We start from the raw sequence: 25,027 nt of genomic DNA on the forward strand, positions 1-25,027 counted from the left end.
CCAACAAAGTTTAATTCTGGGTATAAGCTTCCGTGTGCGTGCAGAAGTGAAGACTTCAACTTTGTCGGTCTTAAAGGTGCCTTAAAGGACCCAAACGTTGTTCTCGCTCTTAGGGTGACGCTGTTGCGTTGGCTCTTTTTCAGGTTCGAAGTGGTCGATGTTGCCAGGAACAAGGTCCGCGTGAGGATAAGCTACCTGATGATCGCCTTGACCATCATGGGCTGCGTGGCCATGGTCATCTCGGGGAAACGGGTGAGTGCAAAGAGACAAGCAGGGCTGCCAGGGGCAGGACTCCCCTTTCTCTTGGGTGCCATCGGCACCGTCCCGTGACATTCTGTAAAGTATATTCAAGGGCAGTGAGAAGCCTGAAGCACAGTGCAGCGTATTCTGGTGGTGTCTGCAATAAACCTGTCCAACTAAACTAAACACATACTGCTTATGAGGGGGAAATTGCCTTTTTTAAATCAAGAGAGCAGATGTGACCCAGCCACTAAGAGACTGGGCTGTGAAGAGGAGTTGCTGCTTTTTAATTTCCCACTTTTCTCTGCCTTAAGGAGTCTCAGAACGGCTCAGAACTACCTTCCCTTCTGGGTTTGATTCCCCACCCCACAACCGGGTTTGATTCACCACTCCTCCACATGCAGCTGCTGGTGTGACCTTGGGCCGGTTACAAGTTCTCTCAGAGCTGTTCTCTCATGAGCAGTTCTCGAAAAGAGCTCTCTCAGCCCCACCTGCCTCAGCCCCACCTACCTCATGTTGTGGGGAGGGGAAGGGAAAAAAGATTGTAAGCAGCTCTGAAACTCATTCAGGTAGTGAAGGGTGGGGTATGAATCCAGTCTCTTCTTCTAAACCCCTCCCCACCTCAAAAAGGATAGAGGAGAGCTGAAGAAATGAAATCAGAATGATCAAGGAGATGGACCATCATACAAGTGGGGAATCGAACCCGGTTCTCCAGTTCAGCGGCTGCCGCTCCTAACCATTACACCATGCTGATAGATCAAGATGGGTAGCCGTGTTAGTCTGCCTGTAGCAGTAGAAAAGAGGAAGAGTCTAGTAGCACCTTAAAGGCTAACAAAATATGGGGCAGGGGAGGAGCTTTCGTGAATCACTGCTCACATATCTGAAGAAGTGAGCCGTGACTCACAAAAGCTCGTACCCAGCAACATATTATGTTAGACTTTAAGGTGCTACTGGATTCTTGCTCTTTTCTACTACACGAAACTGGCTCTGGAGCAGGAACTGCATTTCGTTCTTATTTCTGCCAGCACCTCCCTAGGCGTTCCAGGTGGCGTTGGCCTGTAGCTGCAAAATCAATAAAAGGCGAAAGGCTATAATGTCCTTCATTACAAGGGCATTCTATTTCTGAAGTACTTCGAATGCTCAAAAGCACGACCTACAGCCTCAGTAGCAGCCCGCCTTAGACTGCGGAGCCCAAGTGTGCGGCATCCGTAACTCCTGGGTTCTGGGCTGAAGAGCCCCGTGGTTGGGTTGCCGTTCCCATAAAGTTCTGTACCCTTATTTGCCGCCTCTGGTCTTCTCCTGCAGGCTGTTGGAAGACATGAATCCCTCACCAGCATGAATTTGGAGAAAAAAGCTCGCTTGAGAGAAGAGGCCCAGAGCACCCTGGCCAAGCCCTAACCAATAACACCGGGGCGCAAGTTGTAGCTTTTTGTGTTTCAGAAACAGGGAATAAATTATTTGCTAACAGCCCCAAAGCTTCGTTCCTTCCCAACGAGGACTTCCGTGTTTTGCTTGTGTTGGGCACCCATTAATAGCATGTAAAGGAAACCGGACTTTCCGTTCACCTATGAGGCTCTTAACGTTCAAGGCCCTTGTCAAATGCGTGCTGCCCTGCCCATGTGGCAGGCCTGCAAAAGGTACCGAATTGATCTTGACTGGAGAAAAATGTATGTAAAGCTTGTTTTGTATCAACGAGAAGCAGGGATGTCTTCACACAGTGTGTTTTCCCTTGTACTTAATGTAAACACACACCGCGGCAGCAGTAAAGGAGTATATATATATATATTGCACTATTGCTTGTTTGTAAGATTTTATCTGTAGAAGCCAAATTTTTTCACAGTAAATTGCAGTGATCGATAGCTGCTTATTTTGGTGACGGTCTGAAATTCCCTAAAGCACTTGCCACTGTCCCCGAGGTTTTCAGAAGCCATCGTTTTAGGAAACGTGGTGCAAAGTGCTGTCAAGTCACAGCTGACTTGTGGCAACCCTGTATGGTTTTCAGGGCCAGAGATGTGCAGAGGTGGCTTTGCCATTGCCTGCCTTCGCACCACGACCAGTGTTTCCTCTAAGCTGTGGAATCTTGTGAGCAAAAATTCAAGCTACTGGCATTAAAGTTGTGAGCGAGCGATTTGGCTGCTGCATAAATCAGTTTGTTTTGGTGCCATCCTTCCTGAGCTAAGACAAAAATGTGGTAGGCGGAGGCAAAAAAACCTGTGAACTAGCTCACACTAACCCAGCTTAGAGGGAACACTGACCACGACCCTGGTATTCCTTGGAGGTCTCCTATCCAAGTTATTAGACAGGGCTGACCTTGTTTAACTTCCGAGATCTGATGAGATCAGCCTAGCCCCGGGCCATCCAGGCCAGGAATAAAGTAAAAAGTAAAGGTCCCCCTTGCTCGAAAGCCAGTCGAATCCCGACTCTAGGGGGTGGAACCTTTTTTTTTTGTATTTTTCATGCATGCGAGTGTGTGCGTACCTGGAAGTCACAGCGACCTCTGGTGACTGACCCCCACTGGGGGCCTGGAGGATATCCAGAGAGGTGGCTGATAAAGCCTGCCCCACCTCCCGACTGCTGGTATTCCAAGGAGGTCCTTGCCAGAGTCGACCATGCTGAGCTTCCAAGATCTCATGGGATTGAGCTTCCCTTGGCTATCCAGTCAGGGCTATGACTGAGCTTTGGGGGAAAATAAATCCTCACGGAGCCAAGGTTAAAACTGTTTTATGTCTTTCCTTTTGCCTGGAAGGAGCATTTCTCTAGCTCAGAGGTGCCGAACTCATTTGCTATGACGGCCAGGTCTGACATAAATGTCACTTTGTTGGGCCAGGCCTTGTGTGTCATAAAATGTAATGCCAGGTACCGGAGATATAAACCTTATAAAGGACAGCAACTGGTAAGCTCCGAGTTAACGTGTCCTCCTCACTGCAAGGCTCCATGGGCTGGGAGTGGGGTGCAGAGGAAAACCCACACGGACAGACTGGAGAGCCAGCAGCGCAACGCTGGGCAGACACTCTGATGTTCCAATGGAAGACTCTGCACCCCCACGTGCAAACACTGATCTCATCCGGGACAGCACCCCTGGAACCGCAGGCTGAGTGGAGAGGTATGAATGCAGCTGCAGTGGGTCCCAACTTACCAGTCCCTGAAAGGGTTCTGCTTGACTGATGCAGACGAGGTTGTCCCGCCTTGCCGAAGTGACAATTTGAGTGGCTCCATTCCCCCTCCCCACAGTCTCCTGTTCCCTCCCTTGCACCAGTTGCTCACGGGCTGCATTAATAGTCCTGGATGGGCCGCTTCCGGCCCCCCCAGCCTTACGTTTGACACCCCTGCTCCAGTGACTCCCATCTTACCAAAGCATGTCTGTATTCGTGCATGTCAATTGCAATGCAAGAGGAAGGAAATAAAACCTGGACAACCTCTGCTGACTGGTGGATTCACTGGCAGACAAAAGGACCGGCTTCTTATGAAACTGCCGCTGCTACGGGCTGCACCGTTTCCCCAGCTCGCTCTCACGGCAGAGCCCGAGAACGCAATTCACTTAAAAACCAAGACAGTTTGTCCTAGCCATAAAAAATCTGACTAAATCTCAGGGGGGGGGGGGATTCAGGGGGAAAAGGGGGCTGCATCTGGCCGATAAAAAGCTTCCCAAAGAGTCCCTGTTTATCTCCAGGTGGGCAGAAAAATAGTTGCAATCATCAAATCAAAAGGTTTTTTTTTCCAACCCCCACCCACAGAGAGATTCAAGGAGACTGCAGGGGGTCTTGCCCTTCATCTGGTCAAAATCCACTCTTATTTCTACAAAATGGAAGATCTGCAACCTTCTACGTGGAAAATCGATGGCCGGTATTTGCTCTGCAAACAGGAGAGCTCCAGGCAGAAAGAAGGGAGTGAAGTGCTGGCAAAGGCAGGAAGTTTCACACCTCCCAGGGCACAGCCTTATCCTGGGACTGCCACTGGCAGAAGCCAGTCGGGAGGGCATCCTTGGACTGGGGAGGGACAGAAAGAAAGGGAGCTGCTGTCTGTGGACACGGGATGGGAGAGATAAGACGGCATGCAGGGCTCTCGTGGGGAATGGGAGGAACCAGTTCCTGTTTAGGAGGACTCCTCGCTACACGTGCTAGAGAGGGCAGGGAGGGAAACAACATTGGGAAGGGAGAATTCACATCCTTCAAAAAATCTGTCTAGCTTTTTGTGGTTTTTTTTAGGTGATCGTCTAATTGTACGGGACTTGTCGTAGAAGGTGGGGCTTGGGGTGGGTTTATTTCCCGGCGTGACCGTATCTCCGCCTGCTGTGAAAACCGCCAGCGTTACATGTCACAGCAGCAGCCAGCAAGCCAGACCTTCCTGGGCTTCAGCCTCTCTCTCTCTCTCTCTCTCTCTCTCACACACACACACACTCACACACACAAGCTCCACTGCGCAACTGGAGAGACTGGGAAGAGATACCTTACCTTGCAAGGCCGAGAGAGCCAGTGTGGTGTAGTGGTTTAGCAGTGCGGACTGTAATCTGGGAGAGCTGACCTTGATTCCCCACTCCTCCTCCACATGCAGCTTCTCGTGTGACCTTGGGTCAATCACAAGCTCTCTCAGAGCTGTTCTCTCAAGAGCAGTCTCCAAAAGAACTCTCTTGGCCCCACCTGCCTCACAGGGTGTCTGTTGTGGGGAGGGGAAGGCGATCGTAAGCCGCTCCAAGACTCCTTCGGGTAGTGAAGGGCGTGGGTATAAAATCCAATTCTGATGGGGAGCGTACTGAGGTAATGCGACGTATTTTCCCCCACCTCAGGGCAAAGTTGCCGCAAAGTGCAAGACTTCAGCCTAAGAAACACACTGAAGATGCCACAGAAGTCTGGCAGGCGACTGAACTTGCGCTTCTGTGTGTAACAATGATTAAAGCCAGGCAATTCGGATCCTACAATATTTACGAGTCAATGAAGTGCGTGGCCTGTAAGCATGGACGCCTGTTTTGTGGTTGCTAGGTTAAGTGTTCATGCCCTGATATCTAAGCATAATTCAAGCATACTGGCTTAGGCGTGACTTGGCTCAGACTGTTGCCTGCTGTTGGGGGGGGGTTCCTGTTGAGAGAGCCTCGCATTCAAGTTAATGCTGGCCGTGGAAAAGAATCCCCAGTTCCCTACTGAAAGCAGAGGGACCTTCTGAGACCGAGCAAGGAATAGTGGCGACAGGATAGTAAGGGAGGGGTCACACACACCAGACTAGTGTGGATCAGTCAGTCTGCTTCAGGAAAATCACTCTTTCACTGAAAGTGCGCCCTGAAAGTGCGCCCCCCCCACACCTCACATACCCCAGAGGACGGTCCACATCCTATTTAGATATTCGTGCCCTGTTTTTCTCCCCAATGAGGAGCCAAAGCATGTTACGTTGCTCTCTCCTGTCCTTTTGATCCTAACAGCTGGGTGAGAGTGTGTGACTGGCCCAAGGTCACCCAACAAGCTTCCAGGGCAGAGAGGGGATCCGAACCTAGATCTTCCAGATCCTTGTCTAACACGCTGACCTCTATGCCATGCTGGCACTAGTTTGAGAAGGATGTGCCGCTCAGTCGCAACTGACTCATGGCAACCCACCCATGTGGCAGGTTTGCCGTTGCCTTCCTTTGCACAGCCCACCCTGGTTTCCCTTGGTGGCCTCCCATTCACATATTAACCATATCTGGCCCAGCTTCGCTTCTACGCTCCAGCAAGCTCGGGCTAATCTGGGCTATTCCGGCTGCTCTAGTTTGAAAACAGCTCTGGCTTGCCCCAAGGTCATCCAGCTGCTGCAAGTGGAGGAGTGGGGAATCAAACCCAGTTCTCCCAGATCAGAGTCAGTGCACTTAACCACTACACCAAACTGGCTCTCCTAGGTTCAGTTCCCAACATCCCCAGCTGAAAGGGACATGTAGTAGGTGACGGGAAAGACCTCTCGGCCCGAGAACTGGAAGAGCTGGCCACCAGTGTGAGTTCGACAGTTACTGGCATCGATGTACCAATAGTGTTGATTCAATATAAGGCAGCTTCGTGTGTTCGGGTTCTCCAGCAGAGCGGCACGCAGGGGAGGGGAAGGGCAAGGAGTTTGTCAGCCGCTCTGAGACTCCGAGTGAAGGGCAGGGTATAAATCCCATCTCCTCTTCTTCCTCCGCTGCATGCCAAACCGATGCTCTACCACCAAGCCACCAGCCCTCCCCAATATACAGTAGCAATGGTTGGGAGCGACTATTCTCTGCCGTGCAGTTTGCAATGTTAAGGGGAGATGCCATCGACTCTGTTGTGCCAAGACCCGTTTCTCACCCGCCCCAGCAGCCAAGCTAATCAGCCTCCAGGGTCTGAGACGAGTCTACGACCAAAGAATGTCTTGTGTGGTACTGAAAGCAGAACCCAAGATTCGTACCTGTCCCCACCGATAAGATCTCCAGTCTCTCTGGCCACATTCTCCTAGGCCAGACGTGCCCAACTTTTTTGAGCCCGTCATGGGCACCTCTGACGCTCTGACACAGCATGGCGGGAGCAGCCACAAAACGACTGCCGCCGTGAAGATCCTGGGTCCTGTGGTGGCAGCTTGACGTGCCCAACTTTTTTGAGCCCGTGGTGGGCACCTCTGGGATTCTGACACACCATGGAGCAGCCACAAAACGACTGCCGCGGTGAAGATCCTGGGTCCTGTGGTGGCAGCTGCTGCCAAAGCAATTTTTTTAAAGAATCTGCACAGCCAACCAAATCTCCAGTGACCAATCAGAACCCTTGTTGAGCAAAAGGCCCATCTGGCCCCACCCATTTCCTAGAAACCCGTAGCAGACGTAAGGAAGAGGTATTGGCAGGCACCATGGTGCCCAGGGGCACAGTGTTGGGGACCCCTGTTCGACCCCTATCCACCAATCAGAACTCTCTCATATGCCAGGGGTCATTTTGTAGAAAATGAGGTGCAGGAGCTCATTAGCATAACTTATTTGCATGTGCCACACCCCCTGACATCACCGGAAGTGTATCAGAAGGCAACACTCACCGCTCAGGCTCCACTGGACTGTTTTTATTGGTAGCTATTGGGGGGGGGGACGTGCAGATCTGTCCTCGCAGAGGAGGGAGAGCTTGTACCTGAATAAAACTTGGTCTTAAAGGTGCCACTGGACTGTCTTGGACCAGGGGGGCCGGGGAGGGGCTCTGCAGCTTACCTGGCAACTTCTTGCTCTGACTGAGGGCAGCTGGGAGCAGGGGGTGGGGCTTGTTGCATATGCCCGCCCGCCCCCTGGGCTCTTTACTGCCGGAGCTCCGCTCCTGTGCGCTCCTGCAGGAAATGACCCCTGCTCATATCACCTTCCACTTCCCAAATAATGCAGATTTTGGCAGTATGAGCGACTCTGATTTGCAGCCTGTGCCACAGATATTACTATACAGAGAGCCGACGTCCGCCCAGAAAAAAAGAGGATGCCGTTCCATTTGAATGTGTTTATGGTTTAATTCACCCCTTTGAGAGAGAATTGTCATTATTTCCTAGCAGGAACACAAATGCACCACGTTCTCACAAGCCCGGGAGAAAAAACTTTCAGTGTGAGAAAGATATAGGATGTGTGTCAATATACATATATACATACACATTAGGCGCACACACTGGAGTGTGTCTGTGCATATATACTCTTATGTATGCACACACATATACACACACCGTCAGTGGTTGTGTATGTGAGACATTTCTAATATCGCACACATACAGAACGCTTCACTGAAGTTGGCGTACAAAATATGTAGCTTTCCCCTCCCCTCCTCCCCAATACTATCCAATAAAGTACATGATTTAAAACAAATCTTAATATAGAAATGACATGTCATTGATCGGTAATTTACACTTTTAAAAAATCCAGCCACAAAAAAAAATAATAATTCTGGAAGCCGAAACAAGATCGCTACTCCTCAGTGCTTCTACCAGCCTTCAAGAAAGAAATGTGGTTATTTACTATGGGATGTAAAGGCAACATTGAGATTTGTTTCTTTAAATTACCCAACTAAGCTTTAAATAGTACTGCTCCAAACTTGTCAACCACAAACGTTTTCGGAGCAAAACATTTTGTGAAACAATCCCCCACCCCCTCCCACCCCGCTTACCTTTTTTCCGTGCAGTGTTTCTAACCCCTTCTGACACTTCCACGCCTTCTCTTCCTTTAAAGGGGAGGGGGCTTCCTTACCCCCCCCCACCCTGGAAGCCAGTCCCAGCCAGCCAGGGAACCACATTAGCTACACCCCTGTGCTGCATCACCAAAGCCAAAATTCAGAAATGAAAGCACGGCTTCTTGCCCACACGTGGGGGCGGGGAAAACGTCTGCCCTCCCCCAAAACCACCGGGGATGGTATTTTGCAAAAAGACCTCCGCAATAATTCCAAAACCCTAAAATCACAAACGACTGAAGTCCACTTAGAGGCCGACCATGGCTTACGCCCCCCAAGGTGTTTCTTCAGCATCGAGTCGCACTGAAGGAAGTCATCTGGGGGCTGCCCAGCGACAGACAATGGACGGAAGTAGCGGCTGCGGAAGCTTCCGTCCTGAAGCGCAGATGTGGACGCAAACTGTTCGGGAAGAACGGAAGAGTCAGGCCACAGAGCGCTGATCAGACCGGATTTTCTAAGTGTTCGACAAAGTGGATTTCCCTGTGGGCGCTCGCCCTCCGGGTCAGTCATCTTCAGTGAATTGTCCCAAGGAGGATCCCTCGAGCAGTTCTGACAACAGAACTGGTTATGGGTGTGTGATATTTGCATCGGAGAAGTCCTTTGTTCTGAAAGTTCCAACTGACGAAAGAAGATGCCGGAGAAGGTAGAATCCCTGCTGTGGAACCCGGGCGGCCACAGAACAGCAAACTGCCTTGCTTATACGGCGGATCCCCTTGGTTAGATTAAGACTATGCTACCAAGGTCGGCCAGCCTTGGGGAAGAGAAGATCAAAGCCCGACCAGGATTCGTATCCGGTGCCTGCATCCCGCCCACACGGAGGGCTGCAATCTTGATGCATTCTACAGGTACACAGAAGCCGTGCTGTGTCACAGCTGGCTGGGGGGAAGAAGTGAACTGAAGTGCTGAAGTTTTGCCAGAAATGAAACGTACTGTTAAGTCGGACGTACTGTTAAGAGGTCAGAAAGGAACGTTCCAGGGGAAATGTCTGTAGTGTAGCCATGAAAGGCAGACGCTGCTTCGGCGGCTTAGATTCTGTTAGAGGTGCTCGTGTGGCGCGCAATGAAAACAGCAGTGCTCGGGCCTCCTTTCTGACCCAACTTGAGAACAGCAGTCCACAGAAGCAGATGCAAACTGGGGGAGCCGCATTCGTTCTCTCGCGCCCATCATTTAGCATATTAAAGAGTTCACGACAAAATGTGATTTGCAGAGAGCCCCGCTCGATCTGGCCGGGTATAACACTCAAGTGGGGGGAAATTCCTCAACTCCGATGACCTTCTCGAGGAGGGCTGCTGAAAACACGAGTAAATCTGAACATACAGAGAGTCGCTTTATGCCATGGGGAATGAGCGGAATGGTTCCTCCGCCTTCCCCCGACCCGATCGAGGGTGTCATCGCAATCAGAACGGGACTGTGCCACCGGGAAGGAAAAGAGAGAGGCCGGTTTTCAGTTCCTTGGGCAGTCTGAAGAGACCACACAAATCCCGTGCGTGCAGCCAAACCACAGAGGCGCGCAAGAGTCCGCTTACGAGAGAAACAGTTTTCAACAGTATGGTGTTCCTACTAACCGGAGCCGCTGATTCACCGGGGGGGCGGGGCGCTGACACAGGGAACAGAGAGCTCAGTGTAATACATCCGTGAAGTTATCATAGGTATATTTATATATTATCAGGATCCAAGGCTGCCGTGCACACGCACACACAGAGAAAAGCCACCGTCCAAATCCATCCTGTGGCAGCATCAATATGCTTCTCTGAAACCCCATCCAACAAAGCAGGCGCCCGGGAGAGGGCGCGGGAAAAGAAGTGTCTCTCAGAGCTTCCGTCTCGACTCCAAAAACACTGCACCGCACACACACACACACACGCACAAGAGAAAACTCCGACCCTCGTTTTGGAAAACTGGAACGCCGCCGCTTTAGTGTGGACTCTTGCTGGGAGAAGACGGACGTCCCTGTCGCTCGGCGGAGGTGCCCCGCCTCCGGAGAGGTGGAAAACAAGAGCGATGGCGCTAAGCCCTGACCCGAGTGGTATCCCATGACGGAGAGCCAAAAAAAATCGTTTTCCAAATGTGGTTCTGAGGAAGCGTGTGCGCAAAGAAGCAAGCAAGAGAGCGCGCAGACGGGTGTTTACGGAAAACGGGGCCACTCGATGGGTGACTCGGGGCTCTACGACCGGACTGGCCAGGCACAGCAACACAGAGTGAGGGGGAGGGCGGGCTCACAGCTGGAAGCCTTCCATGGGAGCCTCACACTGCTGGAAGATGTACTGCTGCTGGCCGAGATCCACCTGCGGGGCGATGCTGCTGTCTTCCTCCTCCGTCCCAAAGTAGTGCTCGATGAGGTCGAAGGCTTTCTGGTAGATCTCTTGGTTCTCGTGGCTCTGCAGGAACTCGATCTTATCCAGGCCTGCGAGGGAAAACACAAGACCCTCCTCAAATCTTGAACAAGGTCACACACACACACAAATGCAAAAGGGGGGGGGGGAAGAAGGCTGTCTGAACCAACACTGTCTTGTGGACATATGAAGCTGCCTTATACTGAATCAGACCCTTGGTCCATCCGAGACAGTAGACAGATGTAGACAACCTTTAATGGCATATCGGAAATTAAAAAATACTTTAAAATTGAGGGATACATCAAAAGTGTGGGTGTCCTACGGCCAACAAAAAAGAACTGATCAGTTAATAGTTTCCCTAGTTCGAATTACTGATTGAAGAAAACAGGCAATATTAAGAGTTATATAAGAGTTATGCCCAGAGAGTAACAACTGGACCTTGACGCTCTCAGAAAGACTGCGCCAAGTAAAGAGAAAAGTGTCCAATTTTTTTTCTCAGGTCTTAGTATAAAATGGACAATTTAAAAGAACAGCACTCTGACTACAGGGGCATTGTCTAAGTTCGTAGGGGAATTTTTTGGCATCTTCCAAAGAAGATGGCCGATGGCAATGCATTAAATCTAGCTAACATAAATGCCCTTCTTTGATGGGGATCGGTTAGAGAGCAAAAGTAAGTAGCTGCCTGGCCCAATGTCTGGGATAATCACAAATGAATTGGAGAACATGTTTTCCTGGCTGCCTCAGTCAGGCACTGAAATTGAATATCTAAAACCCTGCGTTTGATTGTATAAAATATTGTGGAGGCCGATGATAGGTAAAGCGGGGCAAAGATGGCATTGTTTGCTTGGACTGGCAGTGGCTCCCCAGGGTCTCAGATAGAATTCTGTCACCTACTGCCTGCTCTTTTTGAATTGGAGATGCCGGGGGGGGGGGGGATGGAGATTGAACCTGGGACCTTCTGCATGCCAAGCAGTCGCTCTACCCCTGAGCTACAGCTCCTCCTGTCAACAGAAGAAGAAGAGATTGGATTTATACCCCGCCCTTCACTACCCAAAGGTGTCTCAGAGCGGCTTACAAACTCCTTTCCCTTCCCCTCCCCACAACAGACACCCTGTGAGGTGGGTGGGGCTGAGAGAACTCTGACACAAACGGCTCTTTTTCAAGGACAGCTGTGCCAGAGCTTGCGACTGACCCAAGGTCACATCAGCAGGTGCAAGTGGAGGAGTGAGGAATCAAACCCGGTTCTCCCAGATTAGAGTCCGCACACTTAACCACTACACCAAACTGCACTGAGAAGCCACTCCTCCCAGGGAAGTTTTCCTCCAGTTTCATATATGAACTGGAGGAGGATTCTTTGAAACATCCACATGACATCGTCCCCGAGTTGTCCACTTTTCCTGCTTGGCTGTGACCTTTCCAAGACGTGGTTTGGCACAATCTTCTGAGAAAAGTCATGGTCAAAAGGCCTCAGGGCAGCCACATATACCCTTTACCTCTCCACAACCCCAGACTCCCCAAGTGCTGCTTAAGAGTCAGAGAATGAGATAAGAGATAACCCACCCTGTGATCCCTCAAGCACTGCAATCAATGCTAAGGCATTCCGAGAGTCTTTATTCTTTGTCAGCCTGCAGAACGACTCAAGGCAACTTGTTTCCCCCCCTGATAAAGAGCGTTAAAGAAGCCACGATTGCCTGTGATACATGCTGTCAAGTAGTTATAAATTAATGACCTCCAAAACGTCCTATCGTAGACAGCCTTGCGCAGGTCTTGCAAACGAAGGGCCGTGGGCTTCCTTGACTGTCAATCTATCTCATGCAGGGTCCTCCTCATTTTCTGCTGCCTTCAGCTTTTCCTAGCAAGGGCCGTGGGCTTCTATCTCATGCAGGGTCCTCCTCATTTCCTGCTGCCTTCAGCTTTTCCTAGCATGATTGTCCCTTCCAGTTTTCCACCAGAGTCTTGCCCGTATTTTGAAAGGGGGGGGTGCGCACCCCCCCCCCGTTACATTTGCACTGAGTAACTGAAGAAATGTACACAGGCAAACTGGAAAATTAAATAGTAAAAAGCCCAGTAGCACCGTTAAGACTAACAAACTTTATCGTAGCATAAGCTTTGAGAAACACAGCTCTCTTCATCAGATGCACGGAGGGTATGACATGCATCTGACGAAGAGAGCTGTGTTTCTCAAAAGCTTACGCTACAGTGAAGTTTGTTAAGTCTTAAAGGTGCTGCTGGGCTTTTTACTCTTTTGCAGCAACAGACTAACATGGCTAAACTCCTCTGGATCTATGGAAAATTAAAGGTGACCAACGCTCTCTCGTGACTTGTTCACGAAGGGAAGCAAATGCTTAAGGGCAAAAAAGATTTGCCATATGTTGCTTCTACTTGAGCCAGTGTTTGCTAGAAAGCACGCTTCCCTCTGCTTTGGGATGATGAACGCGGACTAATAATTATACTGCCAACAGAGCACCAACGGGCCCAACGGAAAAGCGAATCCACTCGCTATTCACCCGGCCCCAAGGCTGCCACCCCCACCCCATCCCCTTACCGTAGGCCTCCTCGATGAGGGCACAGTAGGGGTTGATGCCAGTGCCGCCGCGCCTGGCTTCTTGCTCGCCCAGCCGCAGGATGTTTTCCAGCCCATTGAGTGCCACCTGCACAATCTTCGAGTCCATCACCGTCAGGAGGTCACAGAGGGGTTTGATGCAGCCAAGCTCCACCAGGTACCTGAGACAGATTGTGGACGGTCAGTCACTCAAAAGGGTTTCAAGGAAGGCGAGGCCATCAGAAAGGTCGACGATGCACACCTTGGTGAGCTCACGTATCAGAGCGTGCAGGGTCTGGGGTGGTGCAAGGACGGCGGCTCAAGAGAGTTGTGCTTGGGGGGGGGGGTGTTAGGAAGGAAGGTGGGAACAGCGGCCCGCCTATCGTGCCAGCACAGTTATTAGTGGCTGACAAGAACCTGGGAAATGTTCAAGAAAGCAAAAAGGCTTCTATTAACATCCCACCCTTTCTTCCCAATGGGGATCCAAAATGGCTTCACAGAATAAACAGCGCTGGAAGGGGCCATCCATCCGCTGCCTAAAGACTGCCAGCGAGGGGGAGCTCACCACCTCCCGAGGCAGCTGATTCCACTGCTGCACAAATCTGACTGTAAGAAAGTTTTCCCTCAGATCCAGCCGGTACCTTCCCGGCTTATGTCATTCTCTCCCTGTGAAGCAGGATAGGCTGAGAGTGTGTGACCAGCCCGAGGTCATCCACGTACGTTTTCGTGGGCAGAGTGCGGGTCTGAACCTGGGCCTTCCCAAATCCTAGTCTGACACACTTAACTATACCACACCGGCTCTCTAAGCAAACTGGATCCTAAGGTTTCCAGTGGCGGCTTGAAACTTTCCCACCTCCCACTGAAGCCCACTAATCCCTACGAAATGCTGCCCCTGGGGGACAGGTGGCCTAGAGGAATGACAAGAGGAAGGTATTCTCAGAGAGCAGCCATGTCAAGTCTGCAGGAGGGCAGCTAAGTCAGAGTCCAGTAGCACCTTGGAGGCAGACGAGAGTTTCAGGGCGTATGTTTTTGAGAGTTGAAGCTCCCTTAGGAAGGGGGATTACCAGTGGAAATTGCCCCTCTAGTCTGAATCCATGGCAGCCATATTAAACTACATGTGTGAAGGAAGGTGGGATGTTAAGAACGTCAGAGCAGTCGCGCAGATGAGCCCAACGGTCCCTCCAGTCCAACATCTGATTTCCAATGGCAGCCAGAGACTGAGACAGGAATCCTTGCCTATCTAAAGTCCAAGATCAAAGACTCTGCAGAGTGTCTATGGGGAGAAGAGGTTCCATAGTCTGGCAGAAGAGGAAACAGCTTGTGGTACCCAGAAAGCACAGGCTGCAATGCTCCAGCTTGCTCCTGAGACACCAATGTCAGGGCATCTTGGCATAAACAAGACTAGAAAGCAGGTGCAAGGAAGAAGAGGAGGAGATTGGATTTATACCCCCGCCCTTCACTACCCAAAGGAGTCTCAGAGTGGCTTACAATCTTCTTACCCTTCCCCTCCCCTCAACAGACACCCTGTGAGGTAGGTGGGGCTGAGAGAGCTCTTTCGAGGACTGCCCTTGAGAGAACAGCTCTGAAAGAACTTGTGACTGACCCAAGGTCACACCAGCAGCTGCATGTGGAGGAGTGGGGAATCAAACCCGGTTCTCCCAGATTAGAGCCCACACTCTTAAAACCATGACACCAAACTGGTGCTCTACTGGCCAAAAATGGGAAAGAACATCAGAGCCTTCTGTAAATCCTTCAAAGCAGGCCAACTGATAGGCAAAGCCCAGGATAAAACTGAAGAGCTTTTGCAACCAATACATTTTGTAGCTGAACCCTTTGCGAAAATAGGAGTGGACACCGTTAGCTTATTTCAAGAGCAACAAGGCGGGGGAACAAGTATATTCTGACCATCGTGAACTTTGCTACGAAGTTCCCAAAAGTGATACCACTGAGGGACATGGAGGCAAAAACTGTCACTGACTGTTCTTTGCCAGGCTAGGCTTTCCTAAGGAGATGGTCGCTGATTTGGGAACCACCTCTATGCCCCACGTCATGCAAGAACTGTTGCAGGCGTGTGGCAAACAGCTCTGAGCTGCTGACTGGCACTGGACAGTCAGAGGCCTTCTGCCTTTGAAGCATAGCCACCGACAGACCAGTCAGCCATAGGTTTGTCAACCGCCATTGAACACGGGGGTGGGGAGAAATGGTATCAGATCTTAGCCCGCTCACACCATAGCGTAGGGCCCTCCTGGGAGCTTTTCCCATCAGGCCCTTTGGAGTCCGTTCTGCTACCTACTTGATCTGCTCAGCAGAGCCGCCGGAGGTTGCGTTGGTGATGGCCCAAGCTGCCTCTTTTCTTGTCCGGAATTCGGCCGTTTGTAAAATATTTATTAGGGCTGGGAAAATGTTGGCATCTATGACCGTCTGGGGGGGAAAAAGTCAAACACAGTCTTGGTGTCAATCAAAAAATTGGGAGTACTTGCTTAAAGCCTTCTCCCTCCCTCCCTGGAACTCATTTTAATCCATGACTCTGAACGCATTTCTCGGTGGCCGGCTAGGTGGGCGTGCCTTCAAGTCATACCCTCCAGTCCACTGGACAAAGGATGAAGCATAGATTATCCTGATCATGGGAGAACTCTCCTGAGCATCTATCTCCAAGTTATCTAACATACTGTTTTCTTTGCGGAAGCATGTTAAAGTTAAAGATCTTCTTTGGAAGCTTTTCAAGTTTAGCCCCTCGATTTTTTGGAAGATTGTTGAGAACTCCGTGCAACTAACAGCAATCACAAAAAAAGTCTCTCCACTTGCGCACCCAGCTACAGGACTAGGACTGGATTTTATCCTGAAAGGGGGGGCAGAGGAGAGAGAATCTCTCAACCAAACCAGCTCAGTTACCTGGATCTGGGCTCTGTTTCCAGCTGTGATATTTGATATTGTCCAACACGCTTCCTTTTTAATCGACTCTTTCGGACTGCTTAGCAAATGTAATAAACTCTGCAGGGCTGAACAATTCAGGATCACCTGAAAGAAAGAAAGAAAAAGAGGGGGGGGGGGCTCTCAGATTGCGCTTGGAAGACCCAAGTTTCCTGAACGTTTTGATCTCAGAGAAAACGAAACCAATGGAAGCAGAAAGGCACGGATTTTTGCGGATCTAAAATGTAAAGAGGAAACTTGTGGGGGAAGCAGAAAACTGAAGGCTTTCACGTTTTTCACAAGATTTGCTCGTAGGGGGAAAAAAAAGAACAGATTTTTGCCCCTGAACAGCAAATCCACAACTGGGAATATCTGGTGTTTGGTGTAGTGGTTAAGATATTCATTTTATATATTTCCTTTATGCTTGTGGTTGTATGAATTTAGTTTGAGTTAGCTTGTTGTATTAGAGTGCTGGCTTTTTGCTGTGAATAAATTTGTTGTTTCCCCCCCAAAGAGATCCAAAGTGGATTACAACATCCCTCTCCCCTTCATCTCCACAACAACCCTGTGAAGTAGGTTAGGCTGAGGATGTGTGACAGGCCCCAAGGCCACACAGCAAGCTTCCATGGCAGCGTGGGGATTTGAACCTGGGTCTCCCAGATCCAAGTACAACCAAAAAAAGGGGAGAAAAATACGACCCTGCACGAGAAAGGTAACCAAAAAGGTTGGAACAAAGGAAAATAAAATATAACTATGCACATAGTACAAATGTACAAAACAAATGTACACTATATAATTTAATAATGCAATTAGAAGTGCTAAAATATAATAAGTCCCTAATCCCAATATTAAGACAAATGTCTATTTACATAAATACAGGTTTAAAAGTACCTACTGTCTCCAAACGCAACAACCGATACCAAATGCGTTTCGGCACCCGGCCTTACTCAGTGGTGTAAGCCAAACTGAGCCCTCCATTAATTTAACAATAACAAACAGAAAGCTGATCACACACAGAATGGACACTAAGGTGTTCTCCTGGGGAGTATGCGGTATCACATTTATTTGTGATGCAACATGGGCCACTCATCAAGACGTGAAATATTTCCTTTGCCCATGGATTTTCTTAGGTCCAATCAGAAGTGCTCAAAGCTCCAGTGGAGTGCTCATGCACAACTAGAAATGGATCTCCCGGACATTTAGATGCAGGCTGGAACAATTAGCTGGCAGAGATTCAGGCCAAGGAAGCTTGGCTAGCCTTCCTGACTCTGAGGCAAGGAAGAGGTCTTTCCTGCAGACAAGATGCCTCAGTTGACACGCCCTTTTCAGCCCTACCATCAGCACAATGGAATGGGCTTTAAACTGGAGCAACTCTGTAGAGGACGGCCCCCGTGCGCCCTGTTTTGAGGACCAAACAAAAGATTCTGCCCCACCGTTACTTGCCGATCCCCACTCATCTGCGTCAGTACCTGGGTCTGGATATCATCTCCTGTCACGATGTTCCCGACTGCTCGCAAGGCGGGAGACACCACTTTGTAGTCATTATGCCTGAAATGAAAAAGGAACAGGGGCTTCAATCCAACAGACTCCCACGCCACGTCAGCTTCTCAGCTTGGAACAAACAGAGCCCAACAAACCAGAGATGCAACGCAGAAAATATGGGCCTTTTAAAAAAAAACAAACAAACAAGATATGGGGAAACAGGACAGGTCCCTTTGTTCAATTATGGCAGAAATATTTCACTGATAGCGTGCAGTTCTCAGTGTTCTGTGTTCACCACGTCTGTTCCCTTTCCCTCCAAGTTCTGCCTTTCTTTTATATTCCTATTATCCTGGGTCTTGTTCTAATCCAACGCAAGCGCTGAAGATGTGAAAATGCCATCAAAGCCTGTATGACCTCCTCAGACTAGCAGATTCTCCAGGCGGAGGTTTTTCATATCACCTGCTACCCGATCCTTTTTTCTCTCTCCCCCAATTAGAGATGCCAGGGACTGAGCCAGGGACCTTCTGCCTCTCAAGCAGATATTCCACCAGTCCAATGTTCCCTCTAAGCCATGGAGTCTTGTGAGCAAAAATCCTACTTTGTGAGCTACTGGCATTAAAGCTGTGAGCCGAGCGATTTGGCTGCTGCATAAATGAGTTTGCTCTGGAGCCGTCCTTCCTGAGCTAAGACAAAAATGTGTGAGCCAGAGGCTAAGAGACTGTGGGCTAGCTCACACTAACTCAGCTTACAGGGAACCCTGTCCACCACTCAGCCACGGTGCCTTCCCCACTGTGACCCAAGAGCTCTTCTCCAGATGCCGCTGGGGAGGAACTCCTCCCCACCTCCAAATAGCCACAGCAACTAGCGCCATCAGACAGCCAGAGGAGTCTCTCTTCCCCCTTTCTGGCACCTTGGATATGGCAGCACCTGAGATTCTTGTATCTATGGGAATGACGGTGGGGACAAGGACCCCCAACATGTAAGGGCTTTAGCGCAGCAGTGCTCAGAACGGCATGTGGACTTGAGTCTCGCTGAGAAAGGCGGCTGATTGGGTATTTCAAACCAATTAACCCTCAGCCTGAGGAGGGCCCGTAACCTGTGCTCCTTAAAGGCCACTCACTTCCACTTCCACCAAAACCGCCTTGTTGCCGGTTCCCCTGCCAGCCATTAGTAGCTCCTCGATGACACCTGGGGTTGCTGCAGAAAGAAGCCCGGAAGCTGAAATCTGCATTCGGCAAACAAAGTGATGAGGATCCCAAATAGGGGCCTGCCATCGGGGGGAGGGGGGCTCTTCCATGCCAAGGCTTTGTCAGCTATTACTGGCTGCTGATCAACGTTCCCTCTAAGCTGTGGAGTCTTGTGAGCAAAAATTCGACGTTGTGAGCTACCGGCATTAAAGTTGTGAGCGAGTGATTTGGCTGTTGCATAAATTAGTTTTCTCTGGAGCCCTCCTTCCTGAGCTAAGACAAAAATGTTTGAGCTGGAGGCTAAAAAACGATGAGCTAGCTCGCACTAACTCAGCTTAGAGGGAACACTGCTGCTGATTCTACCCTGACCGGGAGAGCCCAGGCTAGCCTGATCTCGTCAGATCTTGGAAGCTAAGCAGGGTCGGCCCTGGCGAGGAGTTGGATGGGAGACCACCAAGGATTACCAGGGCTGAGATGTGAAGGCAGGAAATGGCAAACCACCTCTGAACTTCTCTTGCCTTGAAAACCCCCTGGGGTCACCGTAAATCAGCTGGGACTTAACGGCCTCCACCCACCAGAACACGCTGCTGACCTTCAACTTTTTTTATTCATTACACTACATTTATTAATTGCCTAATCCCCATGATTGTGGGGCTCCAGGTGACGTACACATTTAAAAACCATATCCAGAATATTATATAGCAATTAAAAGCAAGTTGTGGGGAAAAAAATCAGTTCCCTCCCACATCTGGTCTGAGAGTGCTTTGGAAGCACGGGAGGGAGTAAACGCCACAAGCGATAGGAGTTCAGGTAGGGTGCCAGTCAGAGGTCATTTCGTAGAAAAAGAGGTGCATGGGGCTCATTAGCATAACTTATTTGCATATGCCACACCCCCTGACATCACCGGAAGTGTGTCAGGAGGCAACACCCACCGCTCATGCTCCACTGGACTGTTTTGGATTGCTAGCTATTGGTGTGTGTGTGTGTGTGTGTGGGAAACGTGCAGATCTGTCCTCGCAGAGGAGGGAGAGCTTGTCCTTAATAAAACTTGGTCTTAAAGGTGCCACTGGACTGTTTTGGATGGACCGGGCGGCCGGGGGGGGGGAGCTCTGCAACTTACCTGGTTGTTTCTTGCTCTGACTAATGGCCGCTGGGAGCAGGGGGTGGGGCTTGTTGCATGTGCCCGCCCCCTGGGCTCTTTACTGCCGGAGCTCCGCTCCTGTGTGCTCCTGCAGGAAATGACCCCTGGTGCCCGCCATGATGTGGGCTGTCCTCAACCAAAAGCCTGGCGGAACACCTCTGCCTTACAGGCCCTGCGGAATTGCATAAAATCCTGCAGGGCCCTGATGTTGTTTGGCAGAGAGTTCCACCAGGTTGGGGCCAGGGCCGAAAAGGCCCTGCCCAAGGACAGCCGGATATCTCTAGGGCCGGGGACCGCCAGCAAGCTGTTTTGTGAAGAGCATCACGCTCTCCTGGGGGTGTAACAGAGGAGGCGGTCCCGCAGATAGGCTGGTCCCAGACCGCTCAAGGCCTTCAAGGTCAGAGTCAGAGCCAGAACCTTGAACTTGACTCGGTGCTCCAATGGAAGCCAGTGCAGCTGGCCCAGCAGTGGTCAAATATGCACAGGTGCCTATTCTGCATGTTCACCTGGACAGAGGTAAGACCTGGTGGGGCAGGCAGGATAGGAGCTTTTCAACTATCAAGATTCACCAAAACAGCCCTCGGGAACGGTTTTTGGCTTTTGGACAGAGCCACTGCTTCTTGTTTTCATATCCCTTTTTTGTTAACTTCCAGTACTGCTGCCCTAGCTTTCATGTAGAGTTGCCCGATTGTGGCAGATTTGTAAATCGCTATGGAAGCTCCACAAGCAATATAGCAGAAAAGCCTGCCGTAAACACAGTCAAGGAGAACGGCAGAGAGGTTCCTAAAGTGCAAAGGCTATTTCGAGCAACAAGATTATGGCCCAGAGGAGCAATACGTGCTCCAGCCACAGAAACAAGCGAGAAAGGCGACGGGCCAATCCCTTTTCAACAAGGAAGAGGTCGACACCTGCAAGGCAGAGGGAACACACACGGCTTGCTCTTAAGCCCTTACATCAGCAGCTCCACGAGTCTCCTGCACACTCCCGCGTCAATCACAGCCTGGATTTTATCATTGGGGCCATCCGATAAATAGGAGAGTGCCCAGCATGCGTCAGCCAGGACATCCGTGTCGTTGACAAACAGCAGCCACGAGAGCACGCTCAGACAGGGGGACACCTGCAAAGAACGGAGAGATGAGAAGAAACAGGGGACTTGGTACACACAAAGCTGCCTTGTATGGAGTCAGGCCTCCTCAGTTCTTCCAGGCCGAGGCCGATCACAGTATTTTGTTTAAATACTTTATTTAAGTTACTGTTCACCAAAAACATTATTACGTTTGTATTGTTGGCACTTTATTCAACAATAATACAGTATATATTATTAGTATTATTTTTATTTAAGGGGCTGCAATGGCTCAGAGGTTAAGATGCTGAACTGCAGACCAGAAGGTTGGTAGTTCGGCAGTTCGAGACCCGAGTGATGCGTGATGGAGTGAGCTCCCATCTCTGGCCCCAGCTCCTGCCAACCTAGCAGTTCGAAAGCAAGAAATTGAAAGTAGATAAATAGGTACCGCTTCGGTGGGAAGGAAACAGCGTTCCGTGTGCCTTGGTGTCTAGTCATGCCGGCTACATGACCACGGAGATGTCTTCGGACAGCGCTGACTCTTCAGCTTGGAAACGGAGATGAGCACCGCCCCCTAGATACGGATTTGACTGGCTTTCGAGCAAGGGAAACCTTTACCTTTACTACTGTTGTTGTTTTCTATTGTTCATTTTAAGATTACAGCAGTTATATTCCAGAAGAAATGTTTGGTGAGTCCAGATAAGAAAGTTTTTCTGCTTGAGTGTTTACAGATGAGGAGCAGTTCCACCTTTGAAAAAGAAAGCAATTACGAAACAGAAAGGAGCTAGCGAATCCGTCAGGCTGGAATTGAGTTTGTAAATATACTGAGCCTAATTGTTTTGGACCGTCTCATTTGGAAAGCTCCTATACAGAGACTCTGGGATTGAAACTGCAAGAGATATTCAACATTGTTTAGCGAATGGGATATAACTTTACTGCCGTCTGATATGCTTTAAAGCAACTAGCTAAAACTGAGTTAAACAGAGACCTTGGGAACTTAAGTTACAACATATATTCAGCACTGTGGTGACAATGAAATGTAACCCTACTGCTGTCTAGATATACTTTCGAGCAACAAGCCACAGTGGTGAACCCAGATACACTGATATGCTTTAAGTTTAACCTTTGATCTTTATATTAATTTTTATCATTTCTGTATTTTAAACTTTTTAGATTCCTGTTTATAATTTTAGATGTTATTATATTTTATAATGTTACTGTTCTTTTTACCTGTTATTTACTTGCCTCTTATTGTATTGCTTGCTGGTCTAGGACTGCAATAAATTGATTGATTGATACGCTTTAAGCATCCAGTAGGTTTATGGTGCAAAGCAGAATCCTTTTCTCTTCCAGAGTATCCCTCAGCAAACACAGATTAGTCTTACCAGCCTAATCACTGAGGAAAATAAGCACATTGTGACGGAATTCTAAAGGTGAGTAAGGATGAGTATCTAGATCAGGGGTGTCAAAAATGCAGCCCGGGGGCTGAATCAGGCCCTCGGAGGGCTTCTATCAGGCCCGCAGTGGAACTGGGCCATCTCCTGCTTCCAGTTCTGCTGCTGCTGCTGCATCATAGCTTGCTTCACCAGACTCTCTTAATCACTCAGCCTTTTCATGTTTTAACCTGGGTCCTAGACTCAGAACTCTGAGCAGGAGATTTCTGTGGTGAATGCCAATAAATCAAAAGTAGGTTTGCAGCTTGCATGTTTTCATTTGATCTTTGTGTTTGTGTTGAGTTTATATCTCTGCTACCTGGCATTACATTTTATTACACACTAGGCCAGGCCCAACAAGGTCTCATTTATGTCAGATCTGGCCCTCATAACAAATGAGTTCAATACCCCTGATCTAGATGGTATAATTTACAAAATGCAATCATGAGGGAGAGGAAGAAACTAGGGTCCAAAAGCCACCTTGCCTGCCATACCCTGCCCTGAAGTGAGCTGCAAAGTTACTTCCCTTGCCATCAAGTGCCAGCACCCTGTATGAGGTTATTACTGCCTCAGCTGAACCCCAGTTCACCTTTGTGCAGCTCTTAGTTACGTCCCTGATGTCTGAAATGCACCAAACTCTCAGAAACCTCCAGATCTTTTAAAAGGCCTATTCATTAAGTGTTCAATCTGGATGAAACAGCATCTGTGATAGGCTCTCCTGGTCTGTTGATTTTAAAACACTCAATACAGACTGGGAAGTGGTGGGGAGAAAACAGTGTTTACTCTTCCCCCTCCGCACCTTTCCCACTCTCAGAGGAGAAGACCATACATGCAGATGTTAGCAGCAGCTGGAGGTAGGGATTTAGGTTGGGAAGATGGCACACCCTCTCCCACAGTGCTGCTGCTTCAACTTGATTCTCTCTAGTGTTGTGAGTTTTGAGGGAAAATCTGAATGAGAAAATTTTCCAGTTGAAATTTTTTAAATATTGAGTAATAGAAAGCAAATGCACCATGTAACAAGCACTGGGGGTCTGTCCATGCATCGTATCCCACATTTAGTCCTTCTGACATGATCAATCTGCAGAACAACAGCACTGACAATTATAGACTATATTTACATATGTGGGACAGAGAATTTTCCAGGGGAAAACACAGCAGTGGAAAATTGTCTGCTCCATATTACTGTTGTCTCCCCTTTTCCCCAAGTCTGCTTTCATTTTTTAAAAAGCGATCCGATGGCATCTCTTGCTCCATTTGCCCTTAAGGGAAACGTTAAAAGACGCTCTGGCTACAACCCCCCCACCGCCCCCTTACGAAGTCCACACCCTTCCTTCTCAGCTCCTTCCGTGTCTGTACGCCGCCCTGAGCCAGTTCACCCGGCAAGGCAGGACACAAATGGAAAATAAAAAATAAATAAAAAATAAATAAATTATTTCCCACCTTGGCAAAATCTGGAGGAGGATTCTTCCCTCTGCAAAGATTAGAGAGCGCCCACACAGCATTCCGAGTCATGGTAAGACGGTTCTGTTTCGAAAGCAATCTGAAAAGAGAGGAAAATGTTTTCCACCGAAACCATAGCGAGATGAAGGGAATACTGTATACAAAGAAGCACTGAGGTGACCGACCCTATGACCATCTCTCTTCTTCCTGATGCGAAACTAGGCTTAAAAGAAAAGGCATCAACAAACTAGTCAGGATGGAATTGGCGGGGCCAAGCGCCGTTTTGTCTCTTCCTCAAGTGTTTCAGTAACCTAAGACTTATCCTGTAAGCAGTGTTCCCTCTAAGCTGAGTTTGTGTGAGCTAGCTCACAGTTTTTTAGCCTCCAGCTCACAGATTTTTGTCTTCATTCAGGAAGGAGGGCTCCAGAGCAAACTAACTTATGCAGGAGCCAAATCGCTCACTCACAACTTTAATGTCAGTAGCACACAAAATAGATTTTTTGCTCACAAGACTCCACAGCTTAGAGGGAGCATTGCTTGTAAGATGTCTAAATAAGCCCGGGGGCCCCAACCTTTTTGAGCCTAGGGGCACAAATGGAATTCTGACGTGGGCGTGGTGGGTGCAGCAACAAAATGGCTGCCACAGGAGGCAGAGCCAGCCACAAAATGTCAGTAGTGTAGCGCAGGTCCTTGTGTTGTGGTGACAGCTGCTGCCAAAGCAACATTTAAAAAAAACCCGCACAGCCAATCAGATCCCCAACAGCCAATCAGAAGCCTTGCTGGGCAAAAGCCCTACCTGGCCCAACCCACTTCTTAAAAACAGAAAAGGTAGATGTCGGTGGGCACCATCATGCCCACGGGCACCACACTGGGGACCCCTGGAATAAGCGATGCTTGTCCCTTGCCACATAAATGGATCTATGCAATGATTCCCCGTTCTTGCACCAGCAGCAACCAATCCACAGCAAACAGAACAAAGTTGGTGCTTTGTAGTGAACCTTGTTCAGTCATGCAGCAAAGTAGCTGGCTCAACTGTTCACCCGCTGAATCAATGGATGCTCTCTGCAGGAATGTGCCCCTGCTTTAGAGAGCACTGGCAACGCTCC

The 25,027-nt window shown here is 49.4% G+C and overlaps 2 protein-coding genes across 2 annotated transcripts in view; one reads left to right on the forward strand and one right to left on the reverse strand.

Annotated features, from left to right (window-relative positions):
* The window catches only part of FAM162A (family with sequence similarity 162 member A), a 12,828-nt gene extending 10,613 nt beyond the window's left edge, over positions 1-2,215 (forward strand). The window contains exons 4-5 of the mRNA XM_015427399.1: positions 144-252; positions 1,546-2,215. Of these exons, the coding sequence (XP_015282885.1) occupies positions 144-252; positions 1,546-1,638 (202 nt within the window). The 3' untranslated portion in view covers positions 1,639-2,215. The remainder of the gene's footprint in view (positions 1-143; positions 253-1,545) is intronic.
* Positions 2,216-7,677: 5,462 nt separating this feature from the next.
* Positions 7,678-25,027, reverse strand: part of KPNA1 (karyopherin alpha 1) — a 49,811-nt gene continuing 32,461 nt past the window's right edge. Inside the window, exons 8-14 of the mRNA XM_015427403.1 lie at positions 23,922-24,021; positions 20,939-21,102; positions 17,645-17,723; positions 16,158-16,283; positions 15,559-15,686; positions 13,269-13,447; positions 7,678-10,794 (exon numbers count right to left, since the gene is read on the reverse strand). Of these exons, the coding sequence (XP_015282889.1) occupies positions 10,607-10,794; positions 13,269-13,447; positions 15,559-15,686; positions 16,158-16,283; positions 17,645-17,723; positions 20,939-21,102; positions 23,922-24,021 (964 nt within the window). The 3' untranslated portion in view covers positions 7,678-10,606. The remainder of the gene's footprint in view (positions 10,795-13,268; positions 13,448-15,558; positions 15,687-16,157; positions 16,284-17,644; positions 17,724-20,938; positions 21,103-23,921; positions 24,022-25,027) is intronic.

This window comes from Gekko japonicus, unplaced genomic scaffold, assembly GCF_001447785.1.
Source record: "Gekko japonicus isolate JY-2015 unplaced genomic scaffold, Gekko_japonicus_V1.1 scaffold2306, whole genome shotgun sequence".
NCBI lineage: Eukaryota > Metazoa > Chordata > Lepidosauria > Squamata > Gekkonidae > Gekko > Gekko japonicus.